Source organism: Mytilus californianus, unplaced genomic scaffold (genome assembly GCF_021869535.1).
Source record: "Mytilus californianus isolate M0D057914Y unplaced genomic scaffold, xbMytCali1.0.p SCAF_10, whole genome shotgun sequence".
NCBI lineage: Eukaryota > Metazoa > Mollusca > Bivalvia > Mytilida > Mytilidae > Mytilus > Mytilus californianus.
The window spans coordinates 33,128,742-33,150,779 of NW_026262582.1; the positions used below are offsets into that span (position 1 = coordinate 33,128,742).

A 22,038-nucleotide genomic window follows, 5' to 3' on the forward strand; every position below is an offset into this window, starting at 1 on the left:
TATTGATTAGACTGTTGGTTTTCCCGTTTTAATGGTTTTACACTAGTAATTTTTGGGGCCCTTTATAGCTTGCTGTTTGGTGTGAGCTAATGCTCCGTGTTGAAGGCCGTACCTTGACCTATAATGGTTTACTTTTATAAATTGTTACTTGGATGGAGAGTTGTCTCATTGGCACTCATTCTACATCTTCCTATAACTAGAATTGACATCTGTAACTAACGGACTCATTTCTGCAAAAAAGAAGGAACGAAATAGAAATATAATATACAGCAGATAAGGACAACAACTGAATAAGAGGCTCCTGAGTTGGGATAGACACATACAGAATGTGGCGTGAATAAACATGTCAGCGGACACCCAAACCCTCCTCATAAACTGGGACAGTGGTGTACAGTAACTGTACTACATATGAACAAACTATAAAAATCAGTTGAAAAAGTCATGTGGTCTCTGATGGACGGTTATCTCAGTAGCAATTATGTATCAAATACAATATTTAATGTGGCAATCCTTTAATAAATTTACAACTTATCGAAAATTATTTATTTACAGCATATTTTATACAAACAACACCTGTGTAATATCTTGAAAGACATGTTAGATTAATCTTTCTATGTATATCTCATCTTTTCTTTGTTTTGGGATACTTGTCATGTAACGAATACGTGAAATAGAAACGGAAGGAACGTTTAGTTATATCAGGGTGCAACTTTATAGAAGGCGGGGAATACTAGAGAAACCAAAGAGAACCCAAGACCTTATTGAGGGAGAAAAATGGTATATCTGGAAATGTTTTGATTTCTTATCTTAGATATACAATTTGTTCAAATTATGTTATTATTTGTAGGGTTTATCCAACATTGGGATAGTGATTGATACGTTAAGTGCTACAGTATAGATATATATAGATATAAGAAGATGTGGTATGAGTGCCAATGAGACAACTCTCCATCCAAGTCAAAATTTATAAAAGTTAACCATTATAGGTCACAGTACGGTCTTCAACACGGAGCCTTGCCTCACACCGAACAGTAAGCTATAAAGGGACCCAAAAAATTACTAGTGTAAAACCATTCAAACGGGAAAACCAACGGTCTAATCTAAACAAAAACGAGAAACGAGAAACACTTATGAACCACATCAACAAACGACAACTAATGAACATCAGATTCCTGACTTAGGACAGGTGCAAACAAATGCAGCGGGTTTAAACGTTTTAATGGTACCAAACCTTCACCCTTTATCTGAAACAATAGTGTAACATCGAAACATAGAAAGACACACTATAAAATATCAACTGAAATAGCTTAACTCAATCAAAGGACATATTAACACCATTGAACATACACTGAACAAATAAATTTGACCTATGACACAATGTAAATACAAAATAAATAAACTAAGGGAGGAATAATAAAAGTAACATGTTATATCAGTAAGAAATGTTAAACAATTAAAGAAAAACAATATGCTCGAACAAAAATATCAGCCATTTGCAAAAACTTTAAAAACAGGTAAATGAAAATAATTTTGTTGTTAGGTATACGTGTATATATATATATATATATATATATATATATATATATATATTGTCAAAATTACACACCATATAACCATGTTTATGCTTTAAACAATAATTTCAGCCAAGCAAACTGAAATAGGTCTTAAGTTACATTCAAGTCAAGGTATGTTTCTTTTGCATTTTCAAAATAAGTTTTCTTTTACTGATTGATTGATTTATTGATTGCTTGGTGTGTAACACCACTTTCAGCACTATTTGCTTTTTCGTGGAGGTTAAGTTCTATCGACTGAGAACGCAGGAATGTCAGGAGAGACAATCGGCAGGACAACGACAATCCTAGTTCAATAAACAAACATTCTCAGTGATACAAGAGTTGGATTACCTAGACCACTCGGGCCCCTTCATGATGCTTAAGATGTCCAGTGGAAATATCTTTTTTCTTTTCTTTTAAGCACAATTTATATGTCAAATATAACCAGAAGAGCCAAAAAACCTAGTGTACATAAAGAGACAAATGAGGAAAAATGTTTCAACAATATGTCCACTATCTGTACATAACAAATAATCCAATGTTTTCATGAATTGTTATAGTTAAGTAGTAAATAACACAAATAATAAAAACGTGTTTTGTTTTGATTTGCTGAAGGTTCTCTTTATTCTTTTACCAACGATCACAGGAATAATGTTATATCCTTAACTATGCACTGCACTATGGAGGAAAGTCATTACTGCCGCCAAAATACATTCAGTTATCTTCACCTTCACTACTTGACGACGGTAAAGGCTCTGCTCTGATTGAATGATCAATTTCTGAATAAACTGTTCTATCATCATTGCCATGAATAATAAAACGATGTGTTGGATGTTTGACATCAAACGAAACCTCAGCGTACTGCATGTTTCTTCCATTGGTCTGAAAATAGTGATTATAACTAAGAAATCAAAAGATTTTTGCAATAAAAGCAATATTTTGGGAATTATCTATACAAAGTAAAATAATAACTAAAGGTATACAAATGACATGTTGACTAATTTTGAAGCGGACATCACGCATTGGGATTATGTTTTTGAATTGCATGTAATCGAAAAGGAGAAAAATCTTGATTGATTAACAACTATAATGTAAATCCTGATTGGAAAAATTTGCGCTATCTTCTATAACTGAGTAAATTAAGCATAATATTACAACTGTTCATTAAAATTTAAATCAATTATTCTTACCTGTGAGTCGACACCTTGAGACAATTTAGCTCTACGAGTATGTCTAGTTTGTATTGCTGATTCTGTTGCTGAAGACAAAAATAGCATATGGAATTCCTTTTTGATATTTTTTAAATTAAATTCTATCAAGTATATGATGATATATATCTAAATCCGTTTACAATCCTTATAAAATACAATCACCATTTTACCCAGATCATTTCTTATTATTACACTACACACGTTGCCCTTTCTAAATTTAATTACATATGTTGTTGAAAACCCAAACATTACCCTTGATTTACTGAGAAATCGTGCGTTTCAATTTTCAAAAAAATAAAATAAAAATGAATTGATCAAAAATAAAAACATATGCAAAAAGGGATGTGTAAACCTTATACTCAATTCCAAATTCCACATAAAACTATCTCCCAATAACAGCATTCACCAATTGAACCTAACCATTGCAACACACATATCAAGAGCTCTTAAGAATAATTGATTGTTTGATTGTTGCTGTTTAACCTCACTTTCGGCACTACAATGTATTATATGTAGGTTGAAGGAAAGTGCAAAATATATATTTCTTTTTTTTAAGTTTCTCTTTATATAACTGCTTTTTGATTCATGTTAGCTGATAAAAATATGCCAATCAAAGATTTTTTAAACAATCCAATATTTGATCACTTGAATATATGTTCATTCAGACCGTACATGTATGTTATTATTTGTTTGAAATCAAAGCAAGATGAATATAAATCTAAATAGTATATTTTACCGCTGACACCGTTATATCCTTCATCGGTATGTATTTGAGAGGATGACAAAGCTTGATTTCGGCTAATTCTATTATGTCCCTGTCTATTGCTTATTTCAAGAATTTCGGATGCATGGTACATGCGATTTTCAACCGATTCACCTAATTTCAAAGAAAAGAATTAACATTGGTGAATAAGTATAAAATAAAACATGCAAACCTTATTTTTGTTAAACTGTCATTATGTATTGATATATATGGAGATAAGAACACACATTGATAATTTGCAGTCTTCAACAATTACTATTTTAAAGTATATGTGTTGTTCTTTCAAAATGTCTCATTTGAAGAAAAGTATGGTTGTTCAAACTAACAGAAGTCAAGATATAAAAATAATCAAACCACCACTTCTTTAAAAAAAAAAAGGTTCGCATTTTTTCAATTAAAGTTTTTGATTGGAAGCTAAACTCATTATGTATATCCAATGGAACCTTTTTTTTAAATTGAGATTGATGAACAAATTAAAACTGAGTGTTAAGTTAACTATAACTTGATGTGTTGTGGAATGTGAAAAAGCTGCCAAATTTGTTAATTTATTCAAATTTTGCATTGATAGTCCAGACTGTTTACAAAACCAGGCCTATTGCTACGATTTTTATCATCGAATAGAAAAAATGCTACTCTTTAGAGATTCAATACGTATAGCTTCCTCGGGTGTATGACTATCAAATAAAAATTAATTACAATGACAGAGTATAAAAGGAAAAAAAAAAACGATGGCGTATAAATATATAACTATATATAATATTTATTGAAATATTAACTACAATGGAATATATGTTGACTTGTAGGAAAGTGCGTAATATGTATAATATTTTTAGTAAGTTTCTCTTTATTTAACTGATTTTTCGAATCATATTAACTGATAAAAATATGTCAATCAATTTATAAATAATCGTGTTTATGAACCAATCTTAGAAAAACCTATTAATATTATTGCCTATAGGATATTTTAGTTCTTGTCCCATATCGAGTTTCTATAAATATATAGTACCCTAAAAATACTATAACATTTGAAATGTTACCACAGCAAGAAGTAATCGAATTGTAATTACGTAGTAATTATAATTATACAAGGCTAGGGTACCTGATGAGGATTTACGGCCTTGGTAAAAATGACCTAAATGATATCCGAAACACCAGGTGCAGCTTCATCATTTTTAAATCATTGAAAATCGAAGACTTCTACTTGATTACCACACATCATTACAGATGAATAATCATTGCCTATAGGCAAATGAGTATAACCAGGCAATCTTCTCACAGACACACACCTTTCTAACAGTAATTATTTTACATAAGAAAGGTCAAATCAGGCTACGATAGAAGTAACCACAAAATAAATGTATAGTTTATGCAGCATAACATTAGAAAAGTCTGTACAGAAATTATATATACGAACACGATATATAATTCACCTATTGACAAAGGTGTTAATATGTTTTGCTGGGATTGTTAACGGACACGGCTTTTTATAAAATATAGAAACTCGATACGGACAAGAAATAAAATATCCTATAGGCAATAATGTTAGTAGGTTTTGCTAAGATTGGTTCATGGACACGATTATTTACGAAATATAATATTTATTGAAATATTATCTACAATAGAATATATGTTGACTTGTAGGAAAGTGCGTAATATGTATAATATTTGTAGTAAGTTTCTCTTCATTTAACTGATTTTCGATTCATATTAACTGATATAAATATGTCAATCAAAGACTCTCTAAATAATCCAAGCCAGTAAGCTACATACTTGAACATTCGATTATGTTCATTTAGAACGTATGTTATTGTTTGCTTAGATAAAAATACTTTAGATAAATATACTTTGTAACTGTCTTAGGTTAGGATATGGTTGAACGCTTACACATATGTTTAACTCCGCCACATTCTTTGTGTGTCTGTTTACGACAGGAGCCTGTAGTTCAGTGGTTGTCGTTGGTTCGTGTCTGTCATATTTGTTTTCCGTATATTGTTTTGTTATAAATTAGGCCGATAGTTTTCATAACGGAATTGTATCACACTTTACATGTCGGGGCCTTTTATAGCCGACTATACGGTATGGGGTTTTCTCATTGTTGACGAACGTACGGTTGTCTACAATTGCTTACATCCACGTCATTTAAACGTTTGTTATCATTCCACATCTTCTTAATTTTTGTTTATAAAAATATACAATATCTTTTACCGTTCACACCGCTATATCCTTCATCGGTATGTATTTGAGAGGATGACAAAGCTTGATTTCGGCTAACTCTATTATGTCTCTGTCTATTGTTTATTTCAAGAATTTCGGATGCATGGTACAAGCGATTGTCAACCGAATCACCTAATTGCAAAGAAAAGGATAAACAATGATGAATATGTATATAACAAAACATGCAAACTTTTTTTTGTTAAACTGTCATTTGTTTTTCTCAAAATGTCTCATATAAAGAAAAGTTTGGTTGTTCAAATTAACAGAATCCAAGAAACAAAAATATCAAACAAGAAAAAAACCTTCGCACTTATTCAAATAATATGTACACCCAACGTAGCTTTTTCTAATTGAGACTTATGATCAAATTAATACTGAATGTCAAGTAAGCTATATCTTGATATATTGTGGAATGTAATAAAAAGTTGCCATATTTGTTAATCTACTAGACATTTGTCATTGATGGTCCAGACTGTTTGCAAAACCATATTAGGCCTATTACTACGATTTTTATCACCAGAAAGATAAAGAAAAAACAATGTTGTAGGGATGTATTGCTACCTAGAGTGTAAGACTACCAAATTATAAAAAAAACTCTGGTATTGGGCTATCGTTTTAGATACATTCTTCAGCATTTGACTATACTGGCATTAATAAATAAGCAGCTTTTAGCACATTTTACCAAACACAAAATTAGAAAGAAACAAACAAAATATGAAGAATGAAAGAAAGAAAGTAAAATTGGAAGAAATATATGTAAATTTCTAATAAATATGTACTTGTGCCCCTCATACACTTTCTGAATATTAACACGAAAAGGTTACCTTGAGCATTTTCTTCAATATCTTCAATCCAACTGAATGTTCGAAAAAAAAAATCGATACTATGAATCCCTTAATTTCTAAAAATCAGACGGTGAATGGAACACATCATACATTTCTGTAACAGCATCATATTATAAAAACTAGAATCACTATCATTATATAATGTATCTTACATATTGTATGCATACCGTAATAATTGTTTGAATAAAAATAGATAAAAAACCAAAACTGTTATTGAATTATATATTTTGAGGTAAACTTTCTGGAAACTAAACAATATCGCTCACGTTAAATCATTTGAATAATATATTTGTTTCTTAATTCATAATATAAAAGCATGTGAAAACAAACTAGATTGTGCTCATTTCAAACTTTTTATGTGCCTGTATTTATGTGTTTTTATTGAATTCTTGATTGTTTTTAAATGATTTTTTTTTTCAACGTATATGTAATCAATTGTCTTTGGTTTTTCTTAATTTCTCTTCATCCAGATTATTGTTGGCTCAATGTTTTATTTACCATTTTGTAAGTAACTGAAGGTCCATGTGCACTTCTGGTGAACACATCCCTTTTTAAAGCGACCCTTCATGTAGATAGGAGAGTATATTTTTTATTTATATTCAAACACCTTGTATTCCAACAATTTTACTATTGAAATTTAAACTGTATCACATGTTTTTTTTAACTCTTTATTTTCATAGTAAGGAGATTGAGAACCTTGACAGAGAACACATACCTTGTGGTGCTTTCACTTTTGTCTGAAAAGAAATGTGATTTAATTTTAAGTCAATTAAGCACCACTTCTAAAATCCAAATTGTCATGATAGGATTTGATTATCAATTGCATGTATATCCGTAATCAATGTCATATACCACATTGGTTGTCTTAGGATAGCTTGGTGTTTGGCATGAAATCAGTATAAAGTATTTAGACATAGAATTGTGATTCTCTGGACTATCAATGTATAAATTAGCATTTTACCAATCCAGCTATGCACATCGGTTAAGTATAAAGCATACTTCACGTTTGAATTGTTTTATATTTGTCATTTTGTGAGCCTTTTATGGGTTGCTGTCCATTGTGTAAATCCGTACGGTGACCTTTAGTTGCTTACTTGTACGTCATTTGGTCTCTGGTGGAGAGTTGTCTCTTCGGCAATCATAACAAATCATCTATTTTTTCTATAATTATGCATATCACACCAACATCTTCTCGTCCTGATATGCAAGTAATGATTTCCAATGGACGTTAAACATCATTATTTCCATTATGTGATCACATGAATATTTTTATTTATTTATTTGTTTTTGAAATGTTTTCATGAAAATTGTTAAAATCGATATACTGAATTTTATAATTTACCTTTTCTACGCCACAGTAAAATAGTTGTTACTACACCAAATGTAATTATTATAACAATCAGAGGCAACATCCACTCTAGGGACAAGGACGTTTTATCAGGAACCGCGATGCCTATTTAGATAGCACAAATCTATTATATATCAGTAGATAAAACAATTACTACGACGACAGGTACCTACCGATTAGCAAACTGATAGAAAAATGCAATTAATTAAAACTTGCATGTGAAATATAACAATATCAATACTAGCCGCATGTAGCATATCCTGATGTCGTTCGTGTAAGGTGTAAAGTGAAAACATTCCATCAGGGGTCACGTTTAGATGACCTTTTATGCTAACGTTAAGTCAAACAACCATGTAGATTGAAACAGTACCACCTTAATTACAATCCCCCCCCCCCCCCCCCCCCCCAACATAGATTCACATTGACTCAAAAATTACCGTTCTTGCGACTAAAAGTTTAACGGACTAACAATGTTTGATAAGAAATATGATTAAGATGTGATTTTTCTTGTTGGCTTAGTTGGATGTTGGTTAGGGTAATGTTTCGCCGCGTTTAGTTCTGTATATAACACTTTGTAAACTGTTGTTTGTCCTTTCGTCTTTTTTTCGTTTTTTGACTCGGTTATGTTGGTTATGTTTCGCCACGTTAAGTTATGTATATAACACTTTGTAAACTGTTGTTTGTCCTTTCGTCTTTTTTTCGTTTTTTGACTCGGTCATGTTGGTTATGTTTCGCCGCGTTTAGTTATGTATATAACACTTTGTAAATTGTTATTTGTCCTTTCGTCTTTTTTTCGTATTTTGACTCGGTTATGTTGGTTATGTTTCTCCACGTTCAGTTATGTATATAACACTTTGTAAATTGTTGTTTGTCCTTTCGTCTTTTTTTCGTTTTTTGACTCGGTTATGTTGGTTATGTTTCTCCACGTTCAGTTATGTATATAACACTTTGTAAACTGTTGTTTGTCCTTTCGTCTTTTTTTCGTTTTTTGACTCGGTCATGTTGGTTATGTTTCGCCGCGTTTAGTTATGTATATAACACTTTGTAAATTGTTATTTGTCCTTTCGTCTTTTTTTCGTATTTTGACTCGGTTATGTTGGTTATGTTTCTCCACGTTCAGTTATGTATATAACACTTTGTAAATTGTTGTTTGTCCTTTCGTCTTTTTTTCGTTTTTTGACTCGGTTATGTTGGTTATGTTTCTCCACGTTCAGTTATGTATATAACACTTTGTAAACTGTTGTTTGTCCTTTCGTCTTTTTTTCGTTTTTTGACTCGGTTATGTTGGTTATGTTTCGCCACGTTCAGTTATGTATATAACACTTTGTAAACTGTTGTTTGTCCTTTCGTCTTTTTTTCGTTTTTTGACTCGGTTATGTTGGTTATGTTTCTCCACGTTCAGTTATGTATATAACACTTTGTAAACTGTTGTTTGTCCTTTCGTCTTTTTTTCGTTATTGACTCGGTTATGTTGGTTATGTTTCGCCGCGTTTAGTTATGTATATAACACTTTGTAAACTGTTGTTTGTCCTTTCGTCTTTTTTTCGTTATTGACTCGGTTATGTTGGTTATGTTTCGCCGCGTTTAGTTATGTATATAACACTTTGTAAACTGTTGTTTGTCCTTTCGTCTTTTTTTCGTTATTGACTCGGTTATGTTGGTTATGTTTCGCCGCGTTAAGTTATGTATATAACACTTTGTAAACTGTTGTTTGTCCTTTCGTCTTTTTTTCGTTTTTTGACTCGGTTATGTTGGTTATGTTTCTCCACGTTCAGTTATGTATATAACACTTTGTAAACTGTTGTTTGTCCTTTCGTCTTTTTTTCGTTATTGACTCGGTTATGTTGGTTATGTTTCGCCACGTTTAGTTATGTATATAACACTTTGTAAACTGTTGTTTGTCCTTTCGTCTTTTTTTCGTTATTGACTCGGTTATGTTGGTTATGTTTCGCCGCGTTTAGTTATGTATATAACGCTTTGTAAATTGTTGTTTGTCCTTTCGTTTTTTTTTCGTTTTTTGACTCGGTTATGTTGGTTATGTTTCGCCGCGTTCAGCTATGTATATAACTCTTTGCAAAATGTTGTTTGTTCTTTCGTCTTTTTTTCGTTTTTTGACTCGTTTATGTTGGTTTCTCTTCGACTTATGAATTTTCATTTTCCTTTGATATCTTCTGATTTTTGTTTTTTTTTGTAGAAGTCAAGTTGGTGTTTTAAACATTGTTAAATAGGATCGATGTCAAGAAAAAAAGTGAATAGGAGATAAGATCGCCGAACGATATTAACAAGATGCATTTCGCTGTTGTCGTTTTATAGTTTTATACATCCTTACCTGTTACATTTTGGGGAGTTGAACATTCCTGATGAAGGTAAATAAAGAAAAGCGCATCGTGCGCACTAATTTATATAGAGTGTTATTTTCATTTACCTTATAATATTTTTGATAGAAAATAGTTAAAAATATGATTTCTTGCAGAAATGCATGTTATGTGATGCTCAAACGTCACTCAGTATGACTCCTTATGTGATGTCTTCGAATCTTACATCAGCAAAACACAAATATAATGGTGCCAAGTGAAAGATATGATTTAAATTAGATTTATTCGCAGAGTTCGATAATAGTGAAAATCAATATAGACATGTAGTGAATGGTCTACTGTTAAACTCGAACATGAGCTGATCTTCATAAAAGGTTGTAATGTTGCAAAGTTATTAGTTTCTAGTCATAAATTCATGCGGCGAAGCATTGATGCGAAATATTGCCGCGAAGTAATGTTTCAATATTAACATTTCCTACTAGAAATGAAACCAAAAAACATGTATTGTATGAGCCAAAACATACCAATAATTAACGCCTATTTACTCTTTTTTGTAGGATATATTAGAAAAAAATAGGAAAGATACCAACGATGTGTTCAAACTCATAAATCCATGACACAGCGACAGCACCATGGCTAAAAACCGACAAGTACCAACAGACAAACAACAGTAGATGATCTCGGGTGATCCGGAAGGGTGCGCAAATCCTGCTCTAAATGCGACATCCATTAAACATTGCATAACCTTGTATTTTTATTTATTTTTTAATGAAAAGGGCCGTTGTGTAGAATTTGTAACAAACACCATTGAATAAAATGGACAATTAACATTTAAAATTATTCAGATTAATTTAGTACATTTAATGCCTTAGCAAAGGAATTAAAACAATAAGGCCCTTTTCTATGTTTAAATGTTGATTAAACAAATAAAAATGAGCTCTGATTTCACAAAGGAATTTGACCTTAAAATATACTTACGTTTAGTTTCAAACGTGTATGTTTCTGTTTTCGTTTTCTTTCCATCATGATTTACTGAAGACGTATCTCCCATATATTCTGTAATTGGGAATACGTTCTGAACTGTATGATTGCCAATGAGATAACTCTCCATAAGAGACCAAATTACACAGACATTAACAGCTATAGGTCACAGTACGGCCTTCAGCAGTAAGCAAAACCCAAACCGCATAGTCAGCTATAAAGGTCCCCGAAATGACAAATGTAAAACATTTCAAGCGAGAAAACCAACGGCCTGATTTATGTACAAAATGATGAACGATAAAACAAATATGATACACAGCAACAAACGACAACCACTGAATTACAGGCTTCTGACTTGGAACAGACACATACAGAAATGACGGTTTTAAACTAGTTTGAAGGCGCCAACCCTCCGCCTAATCTGGGCTAGTGGTAAACAATACAACATTCGAACAACTATAACAATCAGTTGTAAAAGGCTAAACTCAACAGATGGATACAAATAGAAATACATGTATACATCTTTTCAATATCTTTAGAGCGATTTTGGTCTTGTTTGACCCTTCAATATACCAATCAATGTGCTATTGAATGTATATATTATATAATACATCATTAGAACTTTGCAGTTTGAACCAGATTTGAATTCACCTAATGGACTTAACGAGTACGAAACTTTTGAACGTATAGATCAGGATTATCTGTTTAAACAATTCAAAAACGAAATGTAGATACCACTTTATAAATTTCAAACACTTTTCTAGATTCATATTCCTCAGGAACAATCAAACCCCATAGTTGGAAGCCAAGATGTCCATCTTGATGTTCATAACTACTGAAATAATTGATGTAAACAAACAACCATATGGCATAAAAACGGATGACTACAAAATAACATTTTATAACACATACACAAGCAACTAAAATATCAATAACACGAAAATCATCCGTTAATCTTACTACCACCACAGGAAAGGATATTGAGTCTGTACTGATACGATCAGGACACACATTTTAATTTCGCCATCTTAATTTGTTATATAGTTATAATGAAATAGTGTATTGCAATGCACCGTAATCATATTTTACCTAGTGTTTCAAGGTGAAATAACTAATTTTTACTACTAATAAAGACAACAGTAGTATACCGCTGTTCAATTACTTTTAACATTTGATGATGCCTTATGCTACTAATTCTATTTGTCAATAATGTCTGCTTGAAATATTCATCTGTTTTGTTACATACTGGATTTCCTGTTTTATTCGTAATTGTTCAATATCATCTGGTATCCGCTGTATAAATATCAAAATGTATTTAAGTTATATATATTGTAAGGGAATAGATGGTATGTTAATGTTACTTACTTGTCGCAACTACGTTATATACATTTATGTGAACTGTTTCCGAGCTGATATACTGACACATGTATTTACCATCATCATCTGACATGAAGTTCATAATCTTTAAATAGCACGTGCTATCATCGTATCCACCAAACACCATGTATTTTGACTTGTTTAAACTTGGGTTCAAATCTGTTCCATGTGTGTATGGTATATATTTTTCAGAAGCTGAGGATGGTCGCCTATCTAGACCAGTCCATTGGCCATTTGACTTGTTAAAGCAGGTACAGTTTAATATCAAACTATCTCCAGATTTAACAACCACTGACTGTAGAGTCTTATTACAGGGCATTTGATCTATATTTAGCAAATTAAATTGATAAGCTCAATCAGAACAAACACACTTTCCACTAAAACACAATGAATATAAATGTATCGCTTACTCAAAACTTACTTTTGGTGTATTTTTCTATATCCAAATTTTTCAACATTCAAAAATGTTCAATATAAAGTATGTCCTGTTAATCAGCAATGCTTATATCTGATAATTATCAATCTCAAATAATAATATTGTTTCAAAGCTTTTGCGCAAGCGGCTTCTACATGATGCATATGTAGCTTGAATAACATGGAATAACCCCAACATAGTTATTTGATATTTCAGTATCAGGGAACAATTGACTTTAACTGGACTATTACAAATGCAAATTATTTTTTTAAATAAGGGAGCAATACTATCAGTTGTGACATATAAGACGTTTGAAATTGCTTTACAATTAATATATCTAAATCTAAACAAATGGGTGTTCTCTATTTTTTTTCTTATAGTCCAGTCATATAAAAGTCCTATTAAACTTTAATTTTACATGTGTTATGCCAAATACTTTACTTGGAGTATATTCTGTACAATCTGTATCTATAGTGAATCCTGTGAAAAAGATGCAAAAATGTCATTTAACGAATTTAAATGATTTTCATCATACACATCAAGGCATCACTATTCAAATTCTTTATTGTTAATTTCCAAAAGCGAGGCGGAATATACACAAAGTATATATTCAAACTCATACGTAGAAGGAAAAAAAAAGATAAACAACAGTAAAAAAACACAATATAGAAAACTAAAGAATGAGCAACATGAACCCATCAGAACCTGGGGCGATCTCAGGTTCCCCAGATGTAAAGGCAGATTCTGTTCCACATATGACACCCGTCGTGTTGCTCATGTAAGTACAAATTCGGTGAACTGTTTAGTTTGATGGTGTCGCATTCGCGAAAAGATGACGAGATTGTGATAACGATAATTAGAAAATATCTGTCGTCATCTGTGAAACAGATATTCCATAACGGCCAATCGATTCGTAATAGAGTCCGTAAAATCTGCGAATGAATGACTTCAGCATCACCACTTAGAACCCATTGTTACAAGTTTTCATGTAAGCAGAACATTCGATCAAGGAAATCATGATAGGACATGCAAGTTCTGGAATGTGGTATCAACTGGAAGATGTATACTATAAAAACAGGTGCTGTTGGTATGTAGCTACATAGAAATGGAAATTTCACAATGTGGAAGCTGAAGTTATCCCGTTTGTCATAAAATTTCTACCAACCTTCATTGCCAAAACTCATATTTAAATGAAGCACAGAAGAATCAATTTTTTCAATAATTTGAAACTATTGCAAAACGAATCATTAGATAAGATGATACTTTTGTTTACAATATGTTTTCAGTTTACGTAGAATTTTTTTTTTAAATGATTCACTTTGCCCCTGTACCAGATGATATTTTGAAACATGAAATAATCAAAAGTAGTTAATTTTTTTTTTCGTCAAACCTGTATTCAAGATTTAATGTTTAAGTGATCATGAAAAGCAAGGATTAATACATGTAAGGTATTAAAATTTGAATAATAAAAGTACATTTTAAGAAAACCAGGTTTAATCCACCATTTTCTACAAAAGAAAATGTCTGTACTAAGTCAGGAATATGACAGTTGTTATCCATTCTTTTGATGTGTTTGAGCTTTTGATTTTGCGATTTGATTAGGGGCTGTCCATTTTGAGTTTTCCTCGTTGTTCGGTATGCTTTTTATTTTACTTTTTGATATTGATAGAACGGTACTGATGCAACAAAAACATGTTATAAAGATAATATACGCCATATAAGCTATTCTTATACAATTTGTATAAATTGATTCATTTATTCATTAATATCTATAAATTCATTATTCATCAATATCTTAGAATTCATTTATTGCAGCATTCGCATTAATAAAAGCATCGAAAATGCTTTTAACTTTATGTCCCGTTTCACCCACTTTTCTGTATTTTCCTCCGTTAAATAATAAAACAAGTGTAGATTATTTTTTCATTATCTTACGTTAATTATCAAACAGAATCGTCATCATCAAAACAACAACAGGAAACAACGATATAACGACATAACACGGACGATGATGATGATGATGATGATGTTGGCAATGATGATGAATTTGATGAAATGTATGTGCTTTTTACATATTTAATACCGAAACAAAAAAATAATACTTCGTATTACATAAACGAAAGCTTTACTTAATATTTTTTTTTAATTACACGATCTTACCTGCAATTGCCACTGTAAGAAGCATGGCTTGTAAACACTGGCCTGTCATACCTAAATATAAGTAATTAACAAAATGTGACTAGCCATGCAATTTCCAGTTTTATGGACGTATCTTGTCTACAACATGTACAATGAGCTTATTGTTTATCTTACCTCCTATACATTTCTAGGAGTATGATTGGTTAAAAGCATCCGCGTGGAAACAGTGTATATGTCATATGGGATTAGTAGGCATGGTTTATTTCAATACACAGTTAGTAGTGGTGTTACGTCCCTTTCCAAAAACAACACGTTGTTGGGGAACAATCTGAAAGTTTTCAACAAACGAAGAAATTGATGATGAACGATTGCATTTAATTCATAAAACATATTAAAAGCTAACAAGCTGTTATTGCTGGCATTTGTTTTTGTATAGACCAATGGAAGTAGGTTCTAAATATCTAATACTTGTTCACTTTGGTAGGCCACTAGCCTAAATACCACATATTAAGATAGTCGGTAGGATGAATTCGTTACACAGTGAGCTAGTGACCTAATACGATATATATGGGGTCAGTAAATTCCCTATCACACTATGTAACTAATAATATTCACCAAGTACTAATCAAAGAAAACATCCTGTCAAGTTATGATGACAGATTTGTTGAAACAGCAGTCTAATGGATCTTTTTGTATAATTACATTACAGGAGTGTCGATTCACTTGGCGTCCGTCGTCGTCGTTAACTTTTTACGTTTTGAAATTCTTCAAGAGAACCACTGAATGGAATGAAACTAAACATGGCATGAATGTTCCTTATGAGGTGCTGACCAAGTGTTGTTACTTTGAAGCTGAACCATCATCCAAGATGCCGCCAGCGGGGAACTTTGTTGAGCATAGGACCCTAAGGACAATACATACAAATGTCTTCTTTTCGAGAACAACCGAATGGAATGAAACCAAACAAAGCATGAATGTTTCTAATGAGGTGTTGACCAAGTGTTGTTACTTTGAAGCCGATCCATCATCCAAGACGGCCGCCAGCGGGGGACTTCGTTTAGCATAGGACCTTATGGACAATACATACAAATGTCTTCTTTTAGAAAACCACTGAATGGAATGAAACCAAACATAGCATGAATGTTCCTTATGAGGTGCTGACCAAGTGTTTTTACTTTGAAGCCGATCCATCATCCAAGATGGCCGCCAGAGGGGGACTTAGTTTAACATAGGACCCTATAGGAAATACATACAAATGTCTTATTTTCGAGAACAATTGAATGGAATGAAATAAAATATGGCATGAATGTTCCTTATGAGGTGTTGACCAAGTGTTATAACTTTGTAGGCGATCCATCATCCCAGATGGCCGACACCATTTATATATTATTTTTACCAGGCTTCAACTTATGAAGTATAATATATTTTAAATATACCATGCTAACAAAACAACGACTTTTTATACTTCTATGATAAATGTCTTATATTGATTCTGATCTTTCTGTTTGCTTATAAATGGGTATTTTGGGGATCTGGACTCCTAGTAATTCATCACATATCTTCACGTCTACCGACTTACATTAATTGACTGGACATAGACAGATTGTCGTTTGATTCTTATAATGTTCTATGTCCATTTTTGATAAAAAATAGTGATAGCTATATAGGTTATATCCAGGTGCAATGGTTTATATCCCTATACAACTATAGAACGAGATATTTACATTCTAGGACTTTTTGTCAGACTTATACTAGTTGGACATCGGAAGTTCACAAACAAAAAATATTATAGTGTTGTATTGCCAATATTTTTTCAGATATTACTGCTTTAAAATAATTGTTATAACAGAGTAATACTATGATTATTTTTTTATTATTATTTCAACCCAATCTTAGAGTAATACTCAGCAAATCAATCTTTATAGAATCGGGGATATTACAGAATTAAAAGATCTACGATCTATCTCTAATACAAATATTGGAAATGAAATCTAAAAGATGTTTTTGTATTGTAGTGTTCTTTCTCCACAAAAACGGACGCTTTATATATTTAAGGTGGTTGTTTATTTAAAAACAATTTAACAAAGAGTTGCCCTTCAAGTCCATCAATTTGATTGCTACATATCATTTTTTTTCTAAACCTGAGTCAACTATATATGATATTGCACGTTGGGAAATGGGATTTTTCATAATCATAACATTCACACAACGAAATACACATTCATTAAGTAAACAGACTGATTCTCCTAATGATACATGCATTCTTATAGAAACTAAAATATCTTACATATGTATGTGGTCAATAGCCCTGAAGAGTATGTATAATGGGAAACAGTCTTAGTTTGAAATGTTAGACAAAAACAAAAACTTATAAAAAGTATTTAAAGTTTTTCAGGAATATTATTTGCTAAAACTATACCTGAATGCTGTTGGATTTTTTATTTTTACGACATAATATTGTGATATTCTTTGAAATGATCTTTCATGACATTTTAAAAACTGTATAACCTACTTATTCTGTAAATTAGTAACGATTTTTCCATGTTTGCGTGGACATTTGATGAGTGTTCTACCTACTAATTTCATTTGCTTTAGACTAAAGGCAAGATTTGGTACCCGTTTTTACTAGCACCAGTATGTTCTAAAATAAGATACTTGAAAAGAGATTAAATCATATTCAAATACGATAACCATAAAAACCATTAGGCTACAATCATGAAGGTGTATAACTGTTTTCTTAGTATTGGCTGTTATTATTTAACACTAACATTGTATGGTGAATACATGGTGAGTATAGCATCATTGGTATGGTTTTTAAGAAATAAAGAATGTAGTACCTTTATTACATTTTTAATTGTTATTTCATAACTTTCATTAGAAACAAAATGTGATGTACAATGCACCAATGCTAAAAATCATTTAGAATTTCAATTCAGTATGTTTACAAAATGTCACATAACGTTCATAGTTAACGGCGTTTTTCTCACAACGACGTTATACCACCGTAAGCCTGGAAATATCATGGCGGGTCACATAAGTGGTTCTATTTTGTTTTTTTTAATTTTAAGGTAATAATTAAGTATGTTATATAATCGTCTAAAAATACATCGGACCTAAAAATGACAATATTTACCATTCTTAAATAATTTTGAATAACATTTAATTTAAAGAAACAAGCATTTGTTTGCACCTGTCTTAAGTCAGGAACCTGTTGTTCAGTGGTTGTCGTTTGTTGATGTGGTTCATATGTGTTTCTCGTTTTTCGTCTTTTATATAGATTAGACCATTGGTTTCTGTTTGAATGGTTTTACACTAGTCATTTTTGGGACCCTTTATATCTTGCTGTTTGGTGTGAGCCAAGGCTCCGTGTTGAAGGCCGTACTTTGACCTATAATGGTTTACTTTTTACTAATTGTGACTTGGATGGAGAGTTGTCTCATTTGCACTCATACCGATCTTCTTATATCTATTGAGCATAAGGTACTAAAATCATTTAAGGATAACACTAAATTTATTGTCTTTTTCTTCTGTTTTAAAGTATTGTTTGTACACTTAGATTATTTAGAACTTGTTATATTTTTTTTAGGATTTGTCAACATTAGCAACAGTACATATATTTGTTAATATAGCGTGAATGTATAGTTTGGGTCTTTCCTACATCTTTTGTACTCAAATTTGTACGAGGCACTGTTAAAATTGTTTAATGCAACATTTGTACGAAATAATAGTACAATAAATGATATTTGTAGGGACAGCTTACTTACCTTAGAAGTTTGTATATAGTCTTTCATGATAGATGATCAAGGGCATCATTGCAACAAGTAAACTGTAAGAAAAAAATTAAAATTAATTTACATTTACAGAAAAAAAATAATGTAAATTAAATGCTACAAATCTATTCCTGTCACTATTGCCAAGGAAATCGGAAATCAGCTATTGAAACAATTATATTGTTTAATGACACATTGCCCCTATCAAATATTTCCGTGTACATATTTTTCAAGCCAGATATAAGCACTATATATTTGATAATTTGTATTCAGTACGAAAGTATTAAAAATGGACAGCAAAAATTGGGGTTGTTTATATGCTTATATTAGAATTGGGTTAATATATCGATGAATCTATAAAGACACATTCTGTTTTTTTCATTTTCTACCGACAGTTATAGATTGCCTTAGCCGTATTTGCACATCATGTTGGCATTGTACGGCTTTAATGCTCTTCAAAAAATGAAAAATCACTTTATTAATCATACATCCGAAGCGTGTTTCTGTGTTTACCTTCATAAACACTCACAGCCAAAAATTGTAAAAGCCAAGGATGTCAAAAAACTATCAAAGTCGAAACAACTGAGGAGATTAATGACCAAAAGGACCGTAAATAATATTTAAGTTGAAACCTTAGTTTTATTTATTCAATAATTTATGAATTGATAAACGGTCAGTTGATGAAAGGTTTATTATTAATCATGTCAGTACCGACGTATTGACTACTGAGCTGAAAATACCCTCGGGGACTAATAGTAAACCAGCAGCGTTATCGACCCAGCGATGTAAAAAATGAATACAACACTTTATAAGTTCATGCGTTCGAAACACCTTTCTGGATTTACCTCTTCGTTTTGATTCCAGGGCAACTAGTGCGTCCTATGTTGATGAATGCTCGCCTGACGTAACTAGTTATCAGCTTCATACCTTTGATCTGTTTTCATTATTAAACACATAATCATAAAAAGCAATGCAAGGAGAGACACAGCTGAAACCGACATTTCACAAACAAATAAATGTATATATATATATATAAACATGAGTCATTTTAATATATAAACATGAAACTATCTTTGCGATACCCCAAAAAAAAAATACGTTGATAAGGGTCCAAGATTGTATGAGAATAAAAGTTAATATGATTCGCATGATTTTTTGTCAAGCGCGCGACGTGTCGTGTTTCTAAGCTTTTTATTTCTGTTTTTCTTTTATATAAACATGATAAAGTTTTCGATTATTATGTTGAATAATGTCCTTGCAACTACACTGTCATAAACCTATCAGGAACTGCATCGAAGTACGAAAAGCTAAGAAAGTGGTCGTTCTGAAGCTGTCTCATTGATTTATATCCAATATTTCCTTTTAGTTCACACTGATAGGACGTTCGATTTTTTCTCTGAATTTAAACTTAATATAAAAATAAGAAGATGTGGTATGATTGCCAATGAGACAACTCTTTACCAGAGACCAAATGACATAGAACATGTATAAGTTAACAACTATAGGTCTACGTACGGTCGTACAGTTTAAGCACATTGAGACAGTAACTTCAATAATTTTGCACTATTAGAATGTTAAATATTTTAATAGGTATCGAGTTAAGCATACAATGAACTAGCGGGATTTTATTTTTGTATAATGCTGCATTGGGACTCACTAATCGAAACTAAAAATGACATCTCATTTCTTGATATAGTTTTACAGGAAATTGTAATCACTGAAACCAAACAATAATATTTCACCATCATGTCAAGTGCTGTTGCATAACGTTGCACACGTATCCTCTATTAGTAGGATATGTGCTGCTGTTTCAAATTGAATTTTGTAGTCGCACATGGTGCATCATTAACATATGATCTTGATCTTCTACAGTAATAGCCTGTGAGTACCGCATGTGCATTGCCTTTATAAATGCTTAGGTAGACACCAAGAAAAAAAGAAACAGCATGGAAACCAAAAGAAAGAATAATTTTCAAGAATTGATGCAACTCAATGTTACGAATATCTTTCAACTAAAAGTTACTGTCGTTTACTATTAACCGTTTAAAACAATACAACATAATTGACAGATAGACGAGTCATAAGCATGATAAATCTCTTTTAAATTTATTTAAAAATACAGTCAAAATACATAAGGAAATACCTGTACCAAGTCATTTAAATAGTGGACAAATGTTCCTAATTTGTTCCATAGTCATCGAACACTGCAAAAAAGCAAATATGTTCTGTGTTATACCTGGTAAAGTGACTGCTTAACGTTACACACGATGTTCACAAAATAGAATGAATTCGGATTAAGTGATATATTAGAATACAAAGATTCAAATTAGACTGTTTTAATTATAAAAAGAAATACAATTGTTGAATTCAAAGTTTAGCAATAAAACACTGTAAATTATCAAAACAATATATTAAATGACAATGAGTAAAAGAAATATGTATTACATTAATAGGTCGCTGTGAAAGGAAGGTAACTTTTGACACAAACACTATCCCTTTTTAAATCAAATAAAAGTAAACAGCACGAACAGAGTGTGGTAAACAGATCATTTACAATAGAACTATAGATATAGAGAGGAAAAAATATTCTACAATAAGCTACACAATCAGAGTGCCCATTCATGACGACGATCAAATGTAATAACTTGTATTGATAAGTTCCAAGGAGTCTCTAACAGTTGACATTTCAATTGGAAACACAACTTCAAAATACTGAAGAATTCAGTCGCGGATGATGCCAGGCAATAAATTAAACGCGACAAAGAAGACGAATATACTCTTTTCGAATGGATTAAGGTTGTGAGGTTGTTGGTACAAATCAGAATTAAGAAACTGAATGGGTCTATCAATACCCATGCTACGTCAATCTCTAAACCAAATGTTGCAAAACACTTGTCCTACCTCCATGACAAATATATTGTTTTCCGCGCAGATAAAGCCCCAAACAACATCGTTTCTGTGTGTAAACCTCATTACATAAACTGCTTGATAAATGAATTAGGTATTGATAATTCACTTGAAAACACAACATATACCCCCACGACACTTACTAAAGAGTAAATCCTGGAAAATTATAGGTCTGTTCTATGTTCTTTGGAATTTCAACA

At 31.7% G+C, this 22,038-nt stretch overlaps 1 protein-coding gene and 2 long non-coding RNA genes across 3 annotated transcripts; all 3 read right to left on the reverse strand.

Moving 5' to 3' along the window:
* Positions 1-528: 528 nt before the first annotated feature.
* Positions 529-3,630, reverse strand: LOC127717968 (uncharacterized). Its single transcript, XR_007989493.1, has 3 exons — positions 3,501-3,630; positions 2,744-2,811; positions 529-2,435 (listed from the first exon to the last, which is right to left on the reverse strand). It is a non-coding gene; the product is annotated as an uncharacterized LOC127717968 (long non-coding RNA).
* A 2,076-nt stretch (positions 3,631-5,706) lies between these two features.
* LOC127718723 (uncharacterized) lies at positions 5,707-13,033 on the reverse strand. The gene is made up of 6 exons (XM_052224779.1): positions 12,596-13,033; positions 11,228-11,305; positions 7,929-8,039; positions 7,302-7,323; positions 6,566-6,597; positions 5,707-5,873 (listed from the first exon to the last, which is right to left on the reverse strand). The coding sequence occupies exons 1-6, from the start codon at positions 12,924-12,926 to the stop codon at positions 5,707-5,709; spliced, it is 741 nt and encodes a 246-aa protein (XP_052080739.1). The 5' UTR covers positions 12,927-13,033.
* Positions 13,034-13,465: 432 nt separating this feature from the next.
* LOC127717980 (uncharacterized) lies at positions 13,466-19,007 on the reverse strand. The gene is made up of 3 exons (XR_007989506.1): positions 18,926-19,007; positions 15,183-15,233; positions 13,466-13,502 (listed from the first exon to the last, which is right to left on the reverse strand). It is a non-coding gene; the product is annotated as an uncharacterized LOC127717980 (long non-coding RNA).
* Between the last annotated feature and the right edge of the window lie 3,031 nt (positions 19,008-22,038).

Coding starts and splice junctions, on each gene's coding strand:
- LOC127718723 (XM_052224779.1), bottom strand. CDS start 12,926: ATGCCCTGTAATAAGACTCTACAGTCAGTGGTTGTTAAATCTGGAGAT. Junction 7,324..7,928: donor TTTACTGTGGCGTAGAAAAG/GTAAATTATAAA, acceptor ATTTCTTTTCAG/ACAAAAGTGAAAGCACCACA. Junction 6,598..7,301: donor AAAAGTGAAAGCACCACAAG/GTATGTGTTCTC, acceptor TCGAACATTCAG/TTGGATTGAAGATATTGAAG.